The sequence below is a fragment of the Bacillus rossius genome, chromosome 2, assembly GCF_032445375.1.
Source record: "Bacillus rossius redtenbacheri isolate Brsri chromosome 2, Brsri_v3, whole genome shotgun sequence".
NCBI classification, from domain to species: Eukaryota; Metazoa; Arthropoda; class Insecta; order Phasmatodea; family Bacillidae; genus Bacillus; species Bacillus rossius.
In genome coordinates, this window is record NC_086331.1 from 104,028,242 (window position 1) to 104,051,221 (window position 22,980).

At 40.6% G+C, this 22,980-nt stretch overlaps 1 protein-coding gene across 1 annotated transcript in view; it reads right to left on the reverse strand.

Annotated features, from left to right (window-relative positions):
* Positions 1 to 22,980, reverse strand: part of LOC134528942 (NACHT and WD repeat domain-containing protein 2) — a 122,263-nt gene that overhangs the window by 86,222 nt on the left and 13,061 nt on the right. Inside the window, exons 4-10 of the mRNA XM_063362610.1 lie at positions 22,007 to 22,210; positions 21,383 to 21,527; positions 19,005 to 19,230; positions 15,167 to 15,365; positions 14,184 to 14,426; positions 8,460 to 8,660; positions 6,716 to 6,855 (exon numbers count right to left, since the gene is read on the reverse strand). Of these exons, the coding sequence (XP_063218680.1) occupies positions 6,716 to 6,855; positions 8,460 to 8,660; positions 14,184 to 14,426; positions 15,167 to 15,365; positions 19,005 to 19,230; positions 21,383 to 21,527; positions 22,007 to 22,210 (1,358 nt within the window). The remainder of the gene's footprint in view (positions 1 to 6,715; positions 6,856 to 8,459; positions 8,661 to 14,183; positions 14,427 to 15,166; positions 15,366 to 19,004; positions 19,231 to 21,382; positions 21,528 to 22,006; positions 22,211 to 22,980) is intronic.

Consider the following 22,980-nt stretch of genomic DNA (forward strand, 5'->3'; position numbering starts at 1 on the left):
AGTTACCAGCCCTTTCTATCCTAGCTACCCAGACCTGGCCCGCTCTAGGCGTCGGGCACGCCACACTCCTAGACTCACTCACCACGTGATTAAATAAGTACTCACTTTATATTTATTCTCCAGATTTAATTTCACTAACACGTCTCTCTACACGCCCGTTACACGTTACACATTACACGGTTAAAAAAAGCCTGAGGCACGAATCGGTTTAGGTGAAGGCATGGTCCACACACGTGGCCATGCTGCAAAGTTTACTTATTACACGGTGATGAAAGAAACTCGACTGAGACAATTAATTAATTAAACAGTCCGCTGACCGAGAGCTGCCCCGAGGATGACGAGCGAAAGAGATTCAGAAATACTTAACGAGACAGAATTACTTGGTCAGTGCAGAACAAAGGTTGAAGTCCCCGGGGTGCTGGCGCGTCTGCTCTCGGTCAGTGATGAAGATCGACTGGGCTGAGCTCATCGCTCGCAGGTGGCAACATGGCGCCCTTCGCGCCAACACAATTACCGTTACTGTATTCTACGACTCCGTGCCCCGGCGAAAGTTGAGTAAATTACAGATAAACATTAAAAATATATAAAAATTACTGACAATGGAAAGTTTGTTACTATTTACTTATTTAATGATAATTCATATAAAAGCATTCCTATCCTCGTCCAAGTCCGTGCCTGTTCGGGTCCGCCCGGGCAACGTCTATAGTTATTTAAGGTAACTTATTTAAATTAAAGAAACACAAGTAAACTACACAGCACTGGGGCGAAGATGGATGAAAACAAAAAGGGTTTACAAATAATATTAAAACGTAGCAAATTAGGGGTGCGGCGCACTGCAGCTAAGCGCCCTCTTGCCGGGCTAGACACACACGCACACACGCACGCACGAGCGGGAGGTTTGAATATAGATGGTGGTTGGGCGGTGTCGTATCGGGCTCAAAGGGGCCGCAGGCCCGGACGACGTCAATTGCCCCCTCCGAAAGTAGGCCGATATGACAGCGCCGTTTGACAGATGGTTGGGGGGCGTTGCCTGTGGTGTTTACGTCGCGCACTCCCACGTGGCAATGTTGATGTTTATGTTTGTGCGGGCAGGTGGCAATGTTGACATGACGGACGGACAAGCAATGTTTACACGATGGAAGGGCGAGCAATGTTTACATGATGGCGGCGAGCAATGTTTACAAAATGACAGTTGAGCAATATTTACACTATGGAGGACGATACACACGGACAGAATGGGCGCTGGCTGACTAACCTTGTGGGTGGTGACCCACCAGTTGTCCCGAGCCCCAAATCTGCGTCAGCTGCGGCTGCGGCGGCTGCTGCGTGTGATAGCGTGGCGGTGGCCAGGGCGCCGGCCGGCAGGGGCGGCGGCGGCCAAGGTCAGGCGGCTCGTGGCAGGCGGGCAGCAAGCGCGGGCGGCGCTCGGCACGACCCGGCTCAGCCTCGCCGACAGGCGGGCGCTTCGCGGCCCGTCGTGACAGACGGGTGACAGGTGTCGAAGTCCGGGTGACGGTCACGTTCGGCGGTGGGACGGTCGGGCGTCCCGGCGTCGTGGCGTCGACCTGCATCGCGACAGGCGGATGTAGGGAGCTCAGGCGACTCTTCACGGTGCGGCGTCCCAATGTTGCCAACTTGCGACATTTGGGTGGCGTCTCGTGCGGCAGGGCACTTGACCGGTGTTCCGGTACTGCGGCGATCGGCGTCGGAATCGGGCGTCGTGGCGCCTCGGTCGATTCTGGCGTCGTGTCAGGTGGGCATGTAGGCGGCGTCAGCGTCGGCGTCGCGCGCGTCCGTCTCTTTCGGTCCGGTTCATCCGTCTGTGCCTCGAAGCCAGGCGGGCACAGAGGAGCAAATCCAGGCGGCGGGGCGGCGCTCAGGCGTCTCGGCGTCATGGCCCTGGACATCGTGTCGCAAAGCGTCCTGTTTGCGACTGCGCACTCTGGTAGCGGTGACGACGGCCGGATGACGTCGAAGCCAGGTGGTGGCGACAAGGTGACACGAAGCGTCGGCGTCGAGTCTGGTGGCGTCCGTGGCGAGTCGTGTGGCGGAGACGATGCGGGTTTCGCCGGAAATGACCTTGGTGGCGTCGGGACGGCGGTTCGGTGCGGTGGCGAGGTCATTCCGGCGTCGGGAGGTGTCTCCGACACGGGGCGGGTGCTGGACGGCGTGGCAGACTGCGGTGGGACGGTCGTTGTCGGGCGTCGCTCGGTTGGCTTCGGCGAGTCAAGCGTCATCATAGTCGGGATGAGTGGCGTCAGGTCGGCGAAACGAGGTCTTGCTGGCGATGATGCGTTTGGACCAGCGTCGGGAGACGTCAGGTCGACGAGAGGTGCCGAGGTTGGCGGCTCCAGGACAGGAGGTGGCGGAAGCGGAATTGTCGGCGTCGGGACGGCGAGCGTCGGCGTCGGGATAAGTGGCGTCGGGTCGACGAAACGCAGTGTGGCAGGCGGCGGCGGGATCGGACTTGTGTCGGGAGACGTCAAGTCGATGAGCGTCGGCACGGCGGGCGTCGGGACGGCGGCCGTCGGCGTCGGGACGACGGGCGTGGGCGTCAGGACGACGGGCGTCTTTGTCAGAGCGGTAGGCGTCGGTAACGTAACACGTGGCGGTGCGGGTGACGTCAGGACGTACCTTCGTGGTGCTGGGGTCGGCGTCGTGCGTGAGGAGTCGGCTTGGTGCGGCGGTGACGTTCCGGCAACGGGCGGCGTCCTTGGCACGGGCTGCGTCGGCGAGTCGAGCAGCGTCTTTTCCGGCGTGGTTGGCGTCGGCGTGAGCGGAGTCGTTTTCGGCGTGGTTGGCGTCGGCGTGAGCGGCGTCTTTTTCGGCGTGAGTGGTGTCGGCGTGATCGGAGTCGGTGTCGGCGTGAGCGGCGTCGGCGTTTCGGGAAGCGTCGAGGCGTGTCGTGGAGGATTTTCCAGCGTCTCTGCCTCGTACTGCGCCTGGGTGGCTAGGTAGGCAGTGCACCGTGCGCACGTGAAGGTAAAAAACTTGCGCAGTACGGTCCATTCACGTTCGCCGATACAGCCACGATGCCACAGGCCGGCACATTCCTGGCAGCGGTATCCCTCGCTACTACCTCCGGGACACGACCTAGCTCCACATTTCGTCACGCCGTGTATGCGGTACTCCGTACAGTAGCCACACTCGTATCCGGCGGCGGTCCTGCCATGCAAGTCCCAACTCGGGCGGGGAAAGTAACACCCGATACACTCGTCCGGATACGGATACATGTCTACGCACGTGGTACTCTGCACACGAACAGTCCTCACGAACACATCAGCACTGTGTTACTTACTGCGCTCGGAGTCCGTTGTTTGTGCGCGGATTCCTGGAAGCGTGCGCTTGGCTGATCACGTGGCTGGCGCGCCAGAGTCCCGCTATGCGCTCCGCGCGAACAATAGTTCCAGCGCGAACTTTAGTTCCGCGCGCTCCGCGTAACAACCGCCTATCTCACACGCTCGTACAGGTCTGGTTTTCACGGAAGATGTAACTCGCCCCACGCTCTTGGGCGCCATTTGAGGGCTGATCGCGCATTGCCGGTGATTTCGAGATGTTAACTATGGGCGCCACCACGTGGAAGGGCACGTGGACCCGGCGGAGTCTCTCACTCAGGGCGTGACGTAGCCCAAGTGGGGACGAGTTACCAGCCCTTTCTATCCTAGCTACCCAGACCTGGCCCGCTCTAGGCGTCGGGCACGCCACACTCCTAGACTCACTCACCACGTGATTAAATAAGTACTCACTTTATATTTAATTCTCCAGATTTAATTTCACTAACACGTCTCTCTACACGCCCGTTACACGTTACACATTACACGGTTAAAAAGCCTGAGGCACGAATCGGTTTAGGTGAAGGCATGGTCCACACACGTGGCCATGCTGCAAAGTTTACTTATTACACGGTGATGAAAGAAACTCGACTGAGACAATTAATTAATTAAACAGTCCGCTGACCGAGAGCTGCCCCGAGGATGACGAGCGAAAGAGATTCAGAAATACTTAACGAGACAGAATTACTTGGTCAGTGCAGAACAAAGGTTGAAGTCCCCGGGGTGCTGGCGCGTCTGCTCTCGGTCAGTGATGAAGATCGACTGGGGCTGAGCTCATCGCTCGCAGGTGGCAACATGGCGCCCTTCGCGCCAACACAATTACCGTTACTGTATTCTACGACTCCGTGCCCCGGCGAAAGTTGAGTAAATTACAGATAAACATTAAAAATATATAAAAATTACTGACAATGGAAAGTTTGTTACTATTTACTTATTTAATGATAATTCATATAAAAGCATTCCTATCCTCGTCCAAGTCCGTGCCTGTTCGGGTCCGCCCGGGCAACGTCTATAGTTATTTAAGGTAACTTATTTAAATTAAAGAAACACAAGTAAACTACACAGCACTGGGGCGAAGATGGATGAAAACAACAAAAAGGCTTACAATTAATATTAACATAGCAATTTTAGGGATCGCCGCACTGCTTCTAAGCGCCCTCTTGTGGTAGTTCGTGGCGCGCAATTCAAACACACGACTACGTACATGGCGGTACAAATGCCGGGGAAGGGGAGAGGAATGTTGAGGAAACGGAGACTGACTAGGCTCATGGGGCGTAGCCCCGGCTGACGTCAAGTTAAAGGAGTTCAGGAGAGAGGAGCAGATTGGAGTAAAGTGAAAGATGAGGAATGGTGGAGGAACAGAGGAAGGCGGAGACATTTTACTTTGCTGACCTGGCCACAGGCAGGAAGCAGATGATGATGATGATGATGATGATGATGATGATGATGATGATGATATATGATAATGAGATGATGATAATGAAGTTATGAGATGATGATGAGATTAGAGATGATGAGATGATATGAGATGATGATAAGATTATATAAGATTATTATGAGATGATAAGAGATAAAGATAATGAGATGATATGGTGATGAGAGGAGATGATATGATATGATATGATATTGATATGAGATGAAGAGATGAGATGATGTTAATGACATGATGATGAGATGATGATGATGACATGATGAGAGGATGATGATGAGATGATGATGATAATATGATGATGATGAGATGAGATGATTATGAGATAGTGAGATGATGAGATGAGATGATTAAGAGATGTGAGATGATGAGGAGATGATACTGATGAGAGGATGATAGGAGGAGATGATGATGAGGTGATGAGGATATGGTGATGAGATGATGATGATGAGGATATGATGATGAGGATGAGATGATGATGAGTATGAGGAGGAGATGATTAAGATGATTATAATGATAATGATGATGATTATGCTAAGAGATTTGAAGTGAGGAATGAATGAATTAATTATAAATGTATCATCAACAAGTCAATGTCATTAGAGATTATGAGGGATGAAGAGATGTGAATGGCACATTGCTCTAATCACTTTGAGGAGGAAACATAAATATCCAGAGAAATGACCAAGGCTCACAAGAACTTGTCCAACCACTGAATCACAGTGGCTCATTGAGACCCAATTGCCCTAAATTGTGTCTAACAATCTTGCTAAGAACCAAATGTAAGGAAAGTCTAAATACAGTAAACTCCCCGCTATCCGCGGGCGAGTTATGCACATTGGAGATTAACATGGTGACTATAAAAAGTCAATTTTTTAAAACATGTATTTACCAAAGTACAAAAATTTTTGTCTACGGTCACAAATCCTAATCAGAAAAACACAAAATCAATGCTTTCTTGGCAAATCTCTAATTTTTTTAATAGATAAAGGAGAAGCATAAAATTACTATTTTGGTCATTTCTGAGAACTGATACGCACAACTTGGCAACGCTGCAGCCTTGAAATGAGCGCCGCTTCACCAGATTATCTCAATCCCTCCACCATGGCAGCCACCCATTAGTGCTTCAGCCGTTTCTTGTGCCATTGTAACTTTTCAACGTGTAGTTTATGTTTTTCCAACAGTCCAGCAAAAACTCGAAATGATTAGTAAGCTCGAGGAAGGCTGTTCAACAAAATAGGTTTCTAATAATTATGGAGCGGGTGAAATGATGATCCCCTGTACAAATAAATTAAACTAAAAATATCTGCAACCACTCAAAAACATGTAATTACCCTAGTGCTTCAAAGGTGCTGTTTTCAAATGGAGGTCCTATATTACCAGCCAATTATTAAGTTAGGGCGAGTAAACAGTACTAAAAATTTACAATTTTAATGTTTTCTCTATTTATTATTGTTTATTTAATAGGAGCATAACAGTAATTAATTACTAACCTTAATTCTAAAATTAGATTTATAATTAGAAGTATTAAAACTAGATATTTTTAATTAATGCTACATTTATTATTTATCATTTCTGATTAAAACATTATAATAAAATTGGGAATATTTTAATTGCAACAAAAAAATTCATAAAAAAATATTTTGGAAGTACCAGAAGAACATACAAAAATTGTACCCAAATTTTCAATAGAAAAAATGTTTTATATATTCATGATTTCCATTATCAGAATGTTTATAACAAAACACTAATATTACATTAATAATTTTTTTCAGAACAAATGAACTAATTTCTTCAAATAAAAAAGTTAGGTATGGTATAGGATATTGGACAGGCCAGGTTGCCCGGCCTGCGGGAGGACTAAGCAGTAAACAGAGAACTACGATGGTGTTAAATAAAAAAATACATTAGGCACAACACATGGGACACACAATTCACGATTCTTGAGACGAACCTTATGACCTGCATGGCAAGATCTTCTCCGAGACTGGCCACTTCGATGAAGTGGTCGTCCACATCAATCATTCGCCTTATCAGATGATAGTCCTGGGAAACCTCAGCATTCTTTTCCTCTGCAGCACAAGAGACAATCAGCTGGAATCAATACAAAAAAGCACGAGTTTGGGATGGCTTTTATAAATATTGTGCCAAATTTACTAATTAATTTTTAGTTCACTGTACAAGTATCTGGTTTTTCTTAAACACAACAAAATTTATGGCCACTGTTTTTAAAACAAGGTGGTAAGAAAATGTAGAAGTAAGAAATCACAAGTACACACATAAAATTTCTCTGTTTTTTTTTTTTAAAGGAATATATTTTCAATGAGTGTAATATATTAGTGAATGCTAGAGGGAGAAAACATATATATACATATATAATGAGTGGTCTTAAATGCACTCTCACGGTGATAAAAACTAAAAATATAAATACATATCTATGTTGAAAGCTAACATTTAATGCATTACATGTTACAATGTTGTACAATGCAATGTGCAAATTCTGTGTTACAGAAATGGTTCAAAATTATTGCTATTAACCTGGTTGTAAACATATGAACATTGAGCCAAGAAATTATAGATTCTAGTGTTGCCTAGACAGTTATTATCCTTGTTACTAGGTTTGTTTTACTCGAAGTCTCTTTTTGACCTTTTTACTCTCGGGGCACCCTTGCACATTTTACTTGCCGGAAAGAGTATGGCGCACGGCTGTTTTACTCAAGGACACAAGATGTTCTCAGCTCACTCAGGTCATGCCCTCGATGCTCCTTCTCTCAACGAAGAGTTGTGAGGGCAAGTCGTCTGCTGGTTGTTTCAGCACGACCATCTACTTCTATGTTGTTCGTAATATTCAGTGAGTTGTGATTTTTATAAATAATTAACTTATGTATCACGTTACAAATGACAATGATGCTGGAATATTTATATCTCATGATATTTTGAATAACTTATTTTTATTAACATGTTTTTATTTCATTACTAATGGCTATGTGGAGTATATTTGTATTGACAATCTTATGTTTAAACATAAGCAGCATAATTTGATTACGCCCTCATCATTTGTGGCACGATATTTGGTATTGCCTAATCAATTTCACCTTCAGATGAATCTTAATTCACAATTAAATTTTTTAAGATGTCTGCTGTTGTACCATGTAAAAAAAAAAGTAAGAAAAAAATAGACCACAAGTCGTTCTCTTCGCATACATGACAGTTACCAACTCTTTTTGACCTAGGTTAGTTTGCTCCTAACTCTTACAACTCCTAGGGAGGAAAAGAAATTGCGAGTAAAACAAACCTACTATTTCAGCTTGTGTATCCACAGAAGTCTCTTACAAAAGTGACTGACACGTTGACAGGAAATATGTGCAGATTGTCTGGTGGACATGAAGGAATGTTGATTTTTCATGGTGATACATGTAAAACTGTACAAAATTATCAATGCCAATCATCTTGAACATCTTTATCACATAACTTGTTATTCTCTTTGAACTATGCTATAAATAATAAATGCACTTTCTAAAATTATAAAAAAACACATAGTACCTACTAGAGAACAGGAATGTCTCAAAAATAGTACATTATTATTTTTAATGAAATTCCTTTTATGGTAGTCATTACGAATTGTTTTACAAAACTTGATCAAAAATTAAAGTCTATAAAATTCTTACATGTGTAATTTGATTTTTCAGGTGACTTACTTTGCAATGTGGAGGCATTCTCAATGGAAGCCAAGATAGTTTATTGGCATCCTGAGCACCGGTCAGCTGGTCCACGGAATCCAGAAACAAAATGAGAGGTTGTTCTCTGCTAGCGTTTGTGAGTAGCTGTTTGAAGTGGGCAGTAAGTGGAACTAAATCAACTGGAATATCCTCAAAAGAGAGCATGTAGTTGTAGGATATCTGGAAAAACAATGATGCTGATCCGGAAATATGTTGGAAGTATCAATAGCTTAAAAAATAAGGAATAATACAGACAATTAATTTTTTGAAAATGTTGTCATTGTTTTGTTTTGTTCTCTCTTTTTATTTTACACTTGTCTCTCGATACATACATTGTACAAGCACCTCATGTACATCACCCGCCGCCATCATTACACACACTGGCTGCCAACCTCACACCTCTAACATCCCTGATGTCACGTCTTTCACTTACACATATACAACACCTTCCTTTCTTCCCAAAGCTAATATTACTGAAACTTATTGGGTTTCCTAACAGTTCGGCCTGTTCTTGTAATGTATACTGACTCCCAGCCTCCAGCCTTATCCTGAGGTTGACTGGCTGTATCACTCCTCACCCCTCTACTGCATTGGCCTGTCTCTTGGTCAAACCCTTTGAAGTCAGGTGATTTACATCTCCTACTGTCTTCACTCTCTTCACCACACTCTAAGTTGATTTCCTGCTCCTTTCCCTCTCCTCTAGTTTCATCAACAATGTTATAGTTCCCCCATGCTGCTGTTTTGGGTACTTCAGAGTTGGAGGGTCTTAGATATTTAGTGTTTCTCCGAACCACTTGACCTGAGTGGGTCCTAACTATGTATGAGCGTGGTGCACTGTGTTTCTCCAGAATTGTGGCTGGCTCCCACACTACACCCCTCTGCATGACTACTGTTTGCCCTTTCATATATTCTAAAGGCTTCCTTGGAGCTCTCTGGTCATAATACATTTTAACTTTCCTCTGCTTCGCAATCAACTGTGGTTTTGTATTAGACTGAATCTTCGGGAGGAGATTATTCACAGTTGTCGGTATCTGTGTTTTGACTAACCTACTCATCAACAGTTCTGATGGTGACACATCCATACCCGTCAGTGGTGAGTTACGATATGCCATCAGTGCCATCCAATATTCCTTACCCTCCTCACAGCTTTTCTTCAATATGTTCTTGGCGATTCCTACACCTTTTTCGGCCATTCCATTTGACTGTGAATGTAGTGGGCTAGATGTGTGTATCTCAAACTCATGTTCATGTGCAAAGCGTGTACATTCGTATGAGTTAAACGGCATATTGTCAGCCATCACTATCTTTGGAATGCCATGAGTGCAGAAGATGGCTTTCAATGCCTTTATTACACTGATGCTTTGTTTACTTTCCAACTTAACTATTTCCAGCCATTTTGAAAAGTAATCGTAAATCACTAAATAACTTTTCCCTCCAAATTCTAGTATATCTGCTCCCACTTTCTCAAAGGGAAGTGTTGGAACTGCATGAGGGAGTAGGGGTTCTTTCCGGTTTGTGGTCCTGAATTTCTCACACACCCTGCACTCTAATACATATTGCTCTACCTCCTTCGACATGCCTGGCCAAAAGAACACCCTCCTTGCTCTAGCTTTAGTTTTGCCCACTCCAAGATGTCCCTCATGAATAACTTTCAACATGTTCTGCCTCAGTTTTTTAGGTACTACAATTCTATCACTTAGAAACAGTAGATCATCTTCTACAAAAAGATCACTCTTTACACCCCAGAATGGGTAGCACTGCACTGGTACCTTACCCTTTTTGTGAGGCCACCCGGTCGTCACCCATTTCATCACCTCACTCAGCACTGGGTCCGCGGCCAGTCCTTGTCGAAATTCTTCCTTCCGCACTTCAGTCATGGGAAGATGCCTACTCACACTATGCACTATTTCATCCAGTTCCGGATCATCTTCAGCTGCATCTGTCCCATGGGCCCTGGATAGTAGATCAGCAATGTGCATCATTTTCCCAGGGAGGTACTGAACATCCAGGTTGTACTTCAGTAGTTTTAATTTGAGTCGTTGAAGTCGCGTGGACATTATCTTTGATACTGGTTTGCTCATAATAGCTACTAAAGGTTTATGATCTGTGAGGACCTGAACCACCCGACCATATATGTAGTAATGAAACTTGTTAGTTGCATATACTATGGCTAATAGCTCTTTCTCAATTTGTGCCCACTTTTGTTCTGTCGCGGTAAGACTTCGAGATGCATATGATATGGGCTGTCCGTTTTGGAGGAGACAGCAGCCAAGGCCATCCTGTGATGCATCTCCTTGAATGGTAATGGACTTGGTTGCATCAAAGGTCCCCAATGCAGGTGCGCAGCTTACGGCTGTTTTAAGATTCGCTACACACTGCGAGTGACATTTCAGCCACTGCCAGGACACATCAGTTTTTAGTAGCTCCCTCAGAGGCGCTGTGATTGTTGCCATGTTGGGTATAAATGGTCGTAGGTAGTTAACCATCCCCAACAGTCTCTGTAACTCTTTCTTATTTTGAGGATCTGGTATTTTTTGTATCGCCATCACTCTACCTGGATCAGGTTGAATTTCATTATTCGATAACACATGTCCCATGAAACTAACCTTTGACAGTCTGTATTGCAGTTTTTCTGGATTAAACTTGATGTTGTGAGCTCTTGCCCTCTGTATTACTTTTGCTACACACTTATCATGCTCCTCCAGTGATGTCGCAGTCACAAGAATGTCATCAAAGTACACCACAACACCGTCAATATCACCAAACACACTTTCATTCAGTTCTTGGAACTTTTCTGGTGCACAGGACACACCAAACGGTAATCTGAGAAATTTGTAACAGCCCCACGGTGTAGAGAAGGTACACAAGTCACTGGATTCTTGATCGAGCTCAATTTGCCAGAACCCATCCTTCAGGTCAAAGACTGAAAAATATAGTTTTCCCGACAGTTGCTCTGTTAGCTGTTCAATCGTTGGTATTTGATAAAAGTCTCTTTTGATGGCAGGATTCAAATGTTGTGGGTCCAGGCAGACTCTTAGTGTACCATTTGGCTTCTCAATGACAACTAGGTTATGTACCCACGAGTTTGGTTCCTCAACTTTTTCAATAATTCCTCTCTTCCTTAGGGATTCTAGAGTTGTTTTCAGTTTGGGGGCTATTGTTTGCGGTTGTCTCCTAGGTGGTGCTACTCTTGGCTGAGCATCCTGACAGACTCTAATTTTGCACTGACCTGGAAATTTTCCTAGTCCAGTGAAGACATCCTGGTTTTCTTGCATGAACTTGCTATGAGGTGATTCTGGTTGCGATGAGTCTTGTTTGATAACCTTCACTGTTGTGTCCTCTAGTCCAATTAGATGCACCCTTTTGATCAGGTTCAGGTCTACACATGCCTGTAAGCCTAGTATTGGGGTACTGTCCGCATTGGTAATTCGAAAATCCATGTATTGTACTACGTCTTTTGATTCACACCGTAACTTCACAATGCCAATGGGTCTTACTTTAAATCCACCATAGCATTCCAACAGTTCGTTGGTGTCCCTTACCTTCAGTTGATTATCCACTTTCCTAAACATTGTCTCTGGTAGAATGTTAACTTCTGACCCAGTGTCAAGCTTAAAATTTATCTTCCTTTCCTCAACTGTTATGTTTTCATACCACTTTGTTGATTTTTCTTGGTTTCTTACACATTCTACCTGCTTAACACTCTGTTTTGCTATTACTATCCCATTGACTACAAAATAATCTTCATCTGAGCTCTCTGCTTCCTTTTTATTTATCATTCTCACCTTGTTTACTTCACGTGATTTTCTGCACATTATCGCAAAGTGATTGAGCTTCCCACAATTGTGGCATTGTTTGCCATATGCTGGGCATTTGCCTTTTATGTGGGTGAGATTGCATTGCTTGCACTTGCCACTGAAACCCTTCTCTTGCACCCACTGACTGGTTCCCCCTCTGTGCTTTGAACTTACTACATTTACCGACACGGGCTGCATGTGTTCATAGATCCCTTCTTTTGTTCTGTCACCTTGTAAGCACTGCATTTGTTGTATGCTTGATTCAGCCACTTTGCCTAGCTCACACGCTTTTTCAAGGGTTAAGTTATTCATGCGGAGCATTTCTTGCTGTAATTTGGTGTCCCTCACACCCATGAATATGCAGTCCCTAACGATTGTGTCTGATTGTTCACCGAATTCACAACTTCTCACAAGCTTTTTCAAGTCATTTACAAACAACTGAAATGGTTCATTTTCTTTTTGTTTTCTCGAATACAACAAGAACCTTTCATATGGCACGTTTTTTCTGGGTTTACAATAAGCCTCAAATGCTTCAAGTACCTTCTTGTAATCTGTGCGATCTTCATCTGCAAGTTGAAATGTATTGAACACTTCAACAGCATTTTCTCCCACCAAATTCAGAAGAACAGCTGCTTTAACTGGCGATGATTGTTCCGACTTTCCTGACGCCACCATGAATATTTCGAAGTTTTGTTTAAACTTTCGCCAATTTTCACTGACATTTCCCGTTAGGTCCAACCCGCTAGGCTTGTTCGCGTCCGCCATGTTAGCCTTTGTTGCCCACGTTCAGGAGACGATGGTATTGCCACAAATGCGATTACGCCTTCAAACTACCCCGGCACGTAAAGATTGTACGGGCGAAACGACTGACCGACTGCGCCATGTTTTGTTTTGTTCTCTCTTTTTATTTTACACTTGTCTCTCGATACATACATTGTACAAGCACCTCATGTACATCACCCGCCGCCATCATTACACACACTGGCTGCCAACCTCACACCTCTAACATCCCTGATGTCATGTCTTTCACTTACACATATACAACAGTCATGATAATTCTTTCTTAGCCAACAAATGACATTCAAACAAAAATTGCAACTCTAACTGGCACACTAGTATTATTATTCAGCTGTTCCCTAATGATTTTGATTCTTTGAAAATCACGTTGAAATTAGACCAAGCGAAGCGAGGTATTTGTATGTACTAATTTATGTATATATGTGACTTTGCCCAACGATAACTTTCAAACCATGAGTTGGATCTTAATAAAATTTGGTAGGTAGGCATGTGGGGCCAAAATAATTTTCAAGTTTAAATATGAGCTAAATTCATCAAGGCGTTGTTGATATATTCTGGTGAAGGGGGGTAAAAAATTTCAAAGTGAGTTATTCAGGTCAAGTGGGGTATCCTATGAAATTCTTTGTACATTTCAGAACTATTAATTTTTTACTATAGTTTTCAATTTTTAGTCATAAATACCCAAAATATAGTCACAATTTATTAATTATGCAGCAATCGACACAAGATGGGTTTAAATTTACAAAGTCTAATAAAAGTCAGGTTACAGGGTATTAATTTTTATTCACTTTTAAAACTACTCATGAAAGAAATAATGCATGCTGTATGCCATTTACAACTAAATGTCATAGAAAAATTATTCAATTGCTTAATCAAGTTGATAAAAATGAAAGCCAAAGTTGAGTTAACTTTTAAGAAATTTGTACAATTATCTATGTTTAGTATTATTTTGTCAGAACATTCAATTGCATTTTAAATTTTAGTAATAAGTTATGGGGTTTAAAATTTACAAAGTCAGTATAAATGTAACATTACAAGGTCTCAGTTCATGGCGAACTACTAGTTAAAAATGGAAAAGATTAATCGTGGAAATTAATTAAATAATTACCTGTTGACAGATGGAGATGAGTGTTGGTGCAAGAGCACTGCTGTCCGGCGTCGTGCCGAGAAAGCGAATCACACATATTGGTTTCATTCCACGGAACCATTCAGTAGATGTTAGGCTTGCAGCTTTGGCCAGAAGTGATGTCTTTCCACATCCCCCTTCTCCGTACAGCACTAATGGTTTCTCAGAACCACCAAGCATGAATGACTTAATCTGCTCCAAATTCTCTTCACGGCCATAGAAAACCTAAGACAACATTAAACAAATGAAACTTTTGTAACTGGAGACATAAGTACCTATATAAAATTTAAATCTCTGTTTTATTAATAACTAGCCTAAGTCATTTTGTGGTTTCTAGATTCACATCAAATTATGTACATTTAAAAGGAGAAATTAGTGATACAACCAAAATATAATACTGAAGGTAAGAAATGTTAGGGATAGCACAATTACTATACAATTAATTTATATTTTTAAATAATTAGCATAAACTCTGCTTTTCTTGAAGCTTCTTCGTGGCCATAATCCCTGCGGCATCCCACTCACCTTTACAGATACAATGTGCTAGCTACGAAAGACTCTGATTCAAATAATCGCTTTAGTTACAACATATAAAAAAAATAAGGAAGCACAGTAAAAAGTGATGAGTATGAAGAGATTTTCTGTAAAAGTTTGAATATTCAAGAACATTTTTTAAAGTTGATAAGTCAGAGAATATAAATTTAGATGCTTGCAGCAACCTGTCTTCAGAAATTACTCCTGCATTTTGTAGTGGAAGATAAAAATAAGTGATGTTTTATAGTTATAGGTTCCGCAGGTATGCACAGAAAATTACTTTTGTTATGCTAAGTTTCCACTCAATCTTAGCCTCTTTGCTCATTAATAAAGTGATAGGACAATTCATCAATAGTTCAGACTACTTGCTCTGTGGGCATGTTGCGTTTTCAATGCATGGTAATCAAAGGAACAGGAATATTTATTTTTACCTGTACAGAATTATTACACGCATGTAAGTGCTGCAGGATTTCTGTGACAATTTGTCCTTGGGCACTGGAGTCTTCCTTCCTCATCGCTCTATCAACTAGCTTTGTGATATTTTTATAGAAATGTGTGATGAAATGTTGTAAATATTCTTCATGAGTTTCAGGGTCGAGACCCTCACGGCCAATCCATTCAACCGTGTACCTGAAACATAATTGCATATGATTATGAAAGAATATTGAAAAAATTATTTCATTCTGAGTTCAAAATTCTGATTTTCTAAGGAACTTTGGAAACATAAAATATTTCAAACGAGTTTTGATTTGATTTCAGCAGAACCACGCCGAAAAGAATATTTTTCTTTAGGAAAATATTTTATAGCAAATAAATTCCTTTTGAAAACATTTTTCTCATTTTTTTTTAAACTGTAAATAATATACAGGTTGTTTGGAAGCTCCCCCAAAATATATCGGAATGTATTTTCTTACAGAAATGAAGGTAGAGTCTATGGAAGCTTCTAAGAGCCTAGCTCAATTTGTAAAGGTGATAGGTATTCAACCCAGAAAAACCTTTTTCTGAAATATTATGTTTGTAAAATATCAATTTTTTTTATATAAAACCATATTTCTAGGGATAGTGTTTTATGTTAAGAAGTTATTTTCCCTATCAACAAACCTCCAAAAATTATTCTTACACTTTATCAAAATAATAGGGGTGGCCACTCTTATAATGGACAATTTTATGTCCTTGAATTTTTAGGCTGTTGGTGGCATTTTATTGAGAAATGGGACTCAATGAATAGAAACATTTTTCTTGTTTCAACTGTCTATGGATACACCATTTTGGCATACCCTACATGCAAAAGTTTCAGCAGCGATTATCACCTGACTACTCCCAACAGCTACAACTGAAATAGACCACAGTAGCTGGTGCTTGGTGGCCGCTCTAGTGTGTTCTGCAGCAGTGCAGCGAGCGTCTAGAGAATTGACGTCGACCAGGGCTACGCCCTCCCTAAGCCCGATGTGCCTCACGCCACTGCCGACCACCCTCTCCTCCCACTGACGCCCTCTATTTCAAACGTCCCATTAACAAATGCGTGAGTTCAGTCGCCCGGCATGGACCCTTTCGGTGCACAGCCTAACTTGAACAGTGGAGACTTCATCTTTTAAATAATGTACTTAATAATTAAATAACTGTAATAAGTAATACTTAAGTCTAAATTAATGTGTAATTTTTAAAGGGTTTAAACATATTATGTTTACTTCTTCTCTTATATCAATCTACTAATGGTAAATTCAGCACTTCGTGGGGCCATGACACCCGGGGCCCGCGGAGTCTCTTCCGTTCGCCGTGCGGGGTAGGACGCATCTCAGCACCTCGTCAACTTCAACTATTGCTCTCAACTGATCGTTATCATCCGCCATTGTAATTATTTTTAACCTTTTTTCAATTAACCTTCGAGGCCTACCCCGGCGGCAGACTGTGTAACTTAACTAATTAAAGCTCCCCGGAGCGTTTTGTATTATTCTGCGAACTTGCACTTTTGGGGCCAGTCCACGTGGTGTCCTGATCAGACTTAAAGCTGGACTACTTGCTGTCTTTTTTTGTACGTATTGTCAGTGTATGTGTCGGCGGCAATAAAACTTAATATCTACCCGACACGTTGCACTCAATTCTCAACCACGAGTTTTCCAGTACAGAGATGGAGGTGTGTGGGGCGCCTCAAGACCCCACAAGTAGTCGTCTTCGCCGGCAACATAGCGTGCCCACCGCTTGAGAGCGAGCCGGTGAATTCTAGCATATCTACGCAGAGGGAAGTCGAGCCTAGCTCCACATGGGTCACGTCACGGCCCTGGGACAGAGTCGGTAGCCGGGTTCATGTGCCCATCCACGTGGTGGCGCCCAAGGTATTCACGTACGCCGATTCGAAACCCCACCCCCTCACGACAGTTCTAGTTTATAAACCACAACACTTTAAATAAATATCATTAAATTCTTCAAAGTAAACTGTTTTTAATAATGTAAGTGTTAGCAAATACACAAACACTTATGTAGTATTTCAAAAATAATTTAAAAACAAATGTATTTAAAAAAAAATATTATGTATGATGTTTTATATGTTTGCTGTATTTACTGAATCTGTAGAGCCTACTAGATTAGTTATTTATTTGGTTACTTACTTTGCAAATGGAATAACACAAAATAATACCGAACCAGAAGTTCTTATTACGGGCATCACTGCTGCGGGAAGATTGTCTACGCAGAGGGAGGATAGCTTATTGCTACATCATGTCACAGCTGATGTCACGGCCAGAAGCGTATGCAGAGGAGGTGTATTCCCCCACCATGAAATCCTAAAAAAAAAATCTATCAAAATCTATCATTCACACCAACTAAAGGAAAGGAATTGAAAGAAAAACAGCAAGCAAAGTGTTTCAATTCCCCCCCCCCCCCCCCCACACACACACACATCCAAATGATATTCTGCATGTGCAGGCATGAATGGAGTCATGTTGACTGGCCTAAAAGTTTTCCACATGTAACAAAGGTGCCTGAACAGTGTGACTCTTCACGCACATCGAATGAACAAGCAAGAATTAGATATTTTCTGTGCTGTCTATTTGTTCCTAGCGAAAACCAGAGAGTGTGTGATTTTTGTTGTAATTACTGTGTTTACCTCCGCATTCACGTCATACCCATGTCCCAGAAATTGCATCATTTTTGCTGAAATTTTTGAATGCATTGTACGCCAAAATGATATATCCAAAACAACTGCATAATATGAGCATTTTTTTAAATTAGGCAATGCTTCTCATTAAGACCACATCAAGTGTTTATAAAATGGAAAAGACCAATTTTATATGCTCATTTATTATTTAAATTAAAATGTAGCGGGTTAATTAAGAGAATGAAAAAAAAACTTGAAAGCATAAAACATTATCCCAGATATTATAGTTTAATTTCTTATAAAATTTAATAATTTGTATGAATGCCATATCTTAAACTGATTTTCAAGAATGAATATACTTTTAAGAATTAATAAAAAAAGAAAGAAAACTTCAGTGGCCTGTACTTCAATTTCCATAAGAAATCACCTGCCAAAATATTTTGGGTAAGATTTCAAACAACCTATATAGCAAGTGCACAAAATTTATAGTAAATTTCAAGTTGCATGATAGTGAAAGTACCTAAACAGTAGAGCTGTAGCAAACCATATGTATTCGTTACTGAGTAACGGGTGCGCCGTCTATATACGAGTAACGAAACGTTACACACGGCTGCATTTCGTTACTCGCATGTTTCGTATGTTTCACGCATGCGCGCACATATTCGATGAATTTACGTTACAAAGAACGATGTTTGTTTATTAAGTAAAGTATAATTTGGAAATTCGTCGTCCAATTTTTTTTACTGTTTATTAAAGGTATTATGTGTGTAGACAAAGTTTGAGATTGGAACAGAAACAACGTAAGAAAGTATTATTTACAAATTAGAAATATGTATGTTTTTGTTTTTTATTATCGCGAATTTTCATGTTTTTTTTTTTATTATCTTAAAAGATATAATATAATAAGGCCGCTCTAATGAGATTTAATTGTTTCTTGGTTAACAAAAACTGTTAATTATCAAATATTGTTAATTGTATATATTCTAATTATTATTATTTACGCGACGTCATACTGTACGCGTACGCAATACGACTCGATTCGTTGCATGTTATGCGGTATCAGAAGTAACGAGTAACGATACGATAGTAATGAGTACTGATTGTTATAGTAACGAATACATGTGGGTACGCTTTTTTTCGTTACTTTTACACCTCTACTAAACAGTAATACTTACTTCTGAATATTGCTTGTCTCAATTTTGTTGGGAAGTCGTTCATCTCGTAAATTAGCTAAAAGTTTAGCAGCCTCAGTATCAAGACTTCTGTTAGCAATGTCCAGAAAAAGTGATGCTTTCTTTAAATTCTGTAGATTTATGTTGTTGATATAACGTATATAGGCTAAACAATGGTTCTTGGTATTTTTGACATTCAAAATGCCATTTATCACTTCTCGTTCAGTAACTGTAAAGAAAGAATTAGAAACATTACAATTACCTGGAAAAAGGATTAAAATAATAATTATGTCCAGAAAAAACAAGAAAACAAAATTCAGAAAATTCTTCTCAAAGTGTCAGTGGATAATAAATAAATAAATAAATATATATATATATATATTTATATATATATATATATATATATGAATGTACACACCAATACTTCAATTATGAAAAATACTGTAATATAATTATTTGTTTAAGAATTTAAAAAATATGTAATCGTAACATTATTTTAAATTTAAATAGTTTTGTGACATCTGTTAGGAAGGATTCATATGTAAACACTTTTGACCTAAATGATTTATTAAAATAACAAGAATGTAAGAGCTATTTATTCATTTTGGCGATACAGGCCCTTACAGTGCTTACCTCCATATTTTTTCAAATTTATTTAGTTACGACCACATATAATACACAATATATCTTATTTTTCTATTTACAAAGTTTATATACCCAATTATATGTCATTATCTTAAAAAACATTCATTGGATCAGTAGGATTAACATATTTTTCACAATAATTTCAGTAAAATTCATAAACTTACTACTGAGACACACTGTGTTTATTGTAGAGTGCAAGAGCTGGGTGGTTTTTGTGTGGAATGCCATCACAGCTATCATGTACCCAGGTGATAATAATTAAAAGAAGAAGCTAACCAGCCATCTTACACGCTTACTACACTTTGTAGGCTACCTGTGACGTCAAGAGAGTAGCCTTAAAATATTCTCGACTTGTGGCACATTTACTGGTACCAACTTGTAAATATAAAAAGGTGCTGTGATTCAGGAAATGAAGAGGAAACAAGCATTGCGTTTCATAATTTATTCACTTAACTGATAATCATGGGTAATTTTTAACACTTTGTCACAAATTTTTAATTATTCTACAGTTATTTTTAAGTCTGTTACTAAACCATGCCTTAAATAATGCAGTCCATACAAACTCATTTCTAAAGCAGTTCTTGATAAAACATTTATATATTTGTAGAGCTCTACATTACTTCTTAATAAAAGAAATACAGAGATGGTCTTGGTTATTATATAACCAGCTGCCCGACCCGGCTTCGTACAGCTATACTAATGGAAAAAAATTAAGCCACATCTCCCATTTACAGTAATGGTAAATAAAAAAAAATTCAGTGAAAATTTATTACAATGCTGTATAATGTACCAGAGAGAAAATGAATAGCACCAATGGTTTCCCGACTCGTGCACGCAACGTACAACTGATGTACCCGTACTTCGCTACGGCAGTCTACAGGCAGATCTCTTGCGCCGCTCATTATACATGCCCCTCCTTGTGGGTACGCCACTGCCGCGCGATGCCCGTTGCCATTGAGACGCAGAAGGCATGAACAATGCAAAATCCTGATCTCATGCAGACAAACTACCCACTGTTGCTTGGTTTTAACCACCCATGGGATATAATTTTTGGAAAATGTCATCCTGCGTAACATAAGGAACATTACTGTGAAGTTTCAAGTCTGTAAAATATATATACTATTTGAAAAAAAGGGCAATAAAAAAACAAATTAAACACAGAGAGAGAGAAAAAAAACAATAGTTTAGGTTTGCGATTTAAAGTGATAAAAAGTATTTAAATACTAATTGAACCCTTATGAGGGTACTTATTGCTTCGTTGTTAATATCACACGGGTGTTTTTTACTTGTATGGGAAAATTAAGAATGATACGGCATCTAGTGCGTGGCAACAATGTTAATAGGCAATAGGAAATAAACTTCTAGCGCCTGCGGCATTGTCAACACACACTTCGTACGTGAACTGCATGTTGTATCTAACCCCCTCTAACGCATTTGATTCTAAATTGGACTTTTAGTAAGGTCTTCAGCTTTATAAGATTAGTATAGATTAGTAAACTTATTAGTAAAAGTAATTGGTAGACCAATTTTTTGTTCTTAAAATATGTGACTATTTTTGATTAGTTGTTCCCAATCACAACACAAAAAATATTTTACACAGGATTAGACAGTTTACTAAAAGTTCATAGGTTTGATTTTTAAATAACCTACTAAAACTAAATTCATAGCGGTATTTTATATGTAGATAGACTTTACATAATTAATGAACTATACCCGACATAATTAATGAACCATACCCGACATAAAATAGTTGTGCACTGTTTCCTTATCCAATTTTCCATTACTTCCCAGTGAATGGGCTGCCTTTCGAAGAAGTTTCTGCATTTTAGCCAGGGTGTCCCACCATACAGCTTGATCATGCTGCTGCAACTTTGGAATCCGCTGCCAAAAATAAGGAACATATTTACTTTTCAGTGTTTTATTCATACTGCTGCAAGGAATATCAGAATTTAAGTGTGGAAGTAGTTTAACACAAGGTAGCAAATTATATACCATGAAAAATGCTTCTGTAGAAAGAATTTTGAAATTGGTAGGTGGATATTCATTCCTTATATTTTTTATCTTAATTGTATACAAAGAATTTTGAAGCATTTTACATTCTCCCTTTGTTCATACATATATTTCACACAATTATATCTTTTTCTCATATCTGCATGCCTCTTCCATGCCTGGGTTATTGATAATCATGCACACTAACAACAACAAACTTACATACATAGTCTATGTTTTGAAAAAAATATGTTTTGATGATTTTTTTTTACTGTTTCTTTTATGATAAATAAATTATATCAATTTCGTTATTTATTGCATATTTCTGTGTAACTGTTTTATTTGGTTTACTACCGTAACGTTAAATTTACCTTGTTGTTGAAATTGACAAGAATGGAAGAAATTGGCTGAAGCACAGATATAGGAGGAACTGCGTTGCTGTCTTTTCGGTACCATAAGTCCAACAGGTTAGGGTCTATACCTTGTAACACTAATTCATCTCTGAGAAGTTGTAGCTCCGATGATACAATTATGGTAGGTATGGGTCTGTAACCGTACTTCTGGCCAAGGAATACCTGGATCAAAGAAAATGCTTTGTTAAATAATATCTAAAATTTCATCCCAGATTAGAGAGATCATAACTATTGATGTCCAATATAACTATTTGACGTCAGCCGGGGCTTCGCCCCACGAGCCTGATCATCCTCCGTTCCCTTTCCCAACACCTTCCCTACCCGGCATTTGTGTCGTAACGTACGTAGCCGTGTGCGATTCAAACTGCGCGCCACGAACTACAGCAAGAGGGCACTTAGATGCAGTGCGCCGCACCCCTAAGTATGCTAATTAATATTGTAACCCTTTTTCTTTCATTCTTTTGCCCCAGTGTTTTGTTGCAGTTTAATCATGTGTTTCTTCAATTTAAATATTACATTAATTATAAAACTATAGACGTTGCCCGGGCGGACCCGAATAGGCACGGACTTGGACGAGGGTAGAAATGTTTTATAATAATTCTCAATAACTACGTAAACATTAATGTACTTTAAATTGCCAGTAATTTTTATATATTTATTAATGTAATCTATGATTTACTTAACTTCGCCGGGGCACGGAATCGCAGAATGTTGTAACGGTAATTGTGTTCGGCGCGAAGGGCGCCATGTTGCCATCTGCAAACCATGAGCTCATCCCAGTCTCCTTCTACAGCCGGCCGAGAGCGGACGTCTCTGTCGACACCCCGAGGACATCACCGTTGAGTCACTGAGTAATAATTCCATAGTTTAATTTATTTGAATTTCTTTCTTTTCATCCTCGGGGCCTCTCTCGGTCGGAGAGACTGTATAAA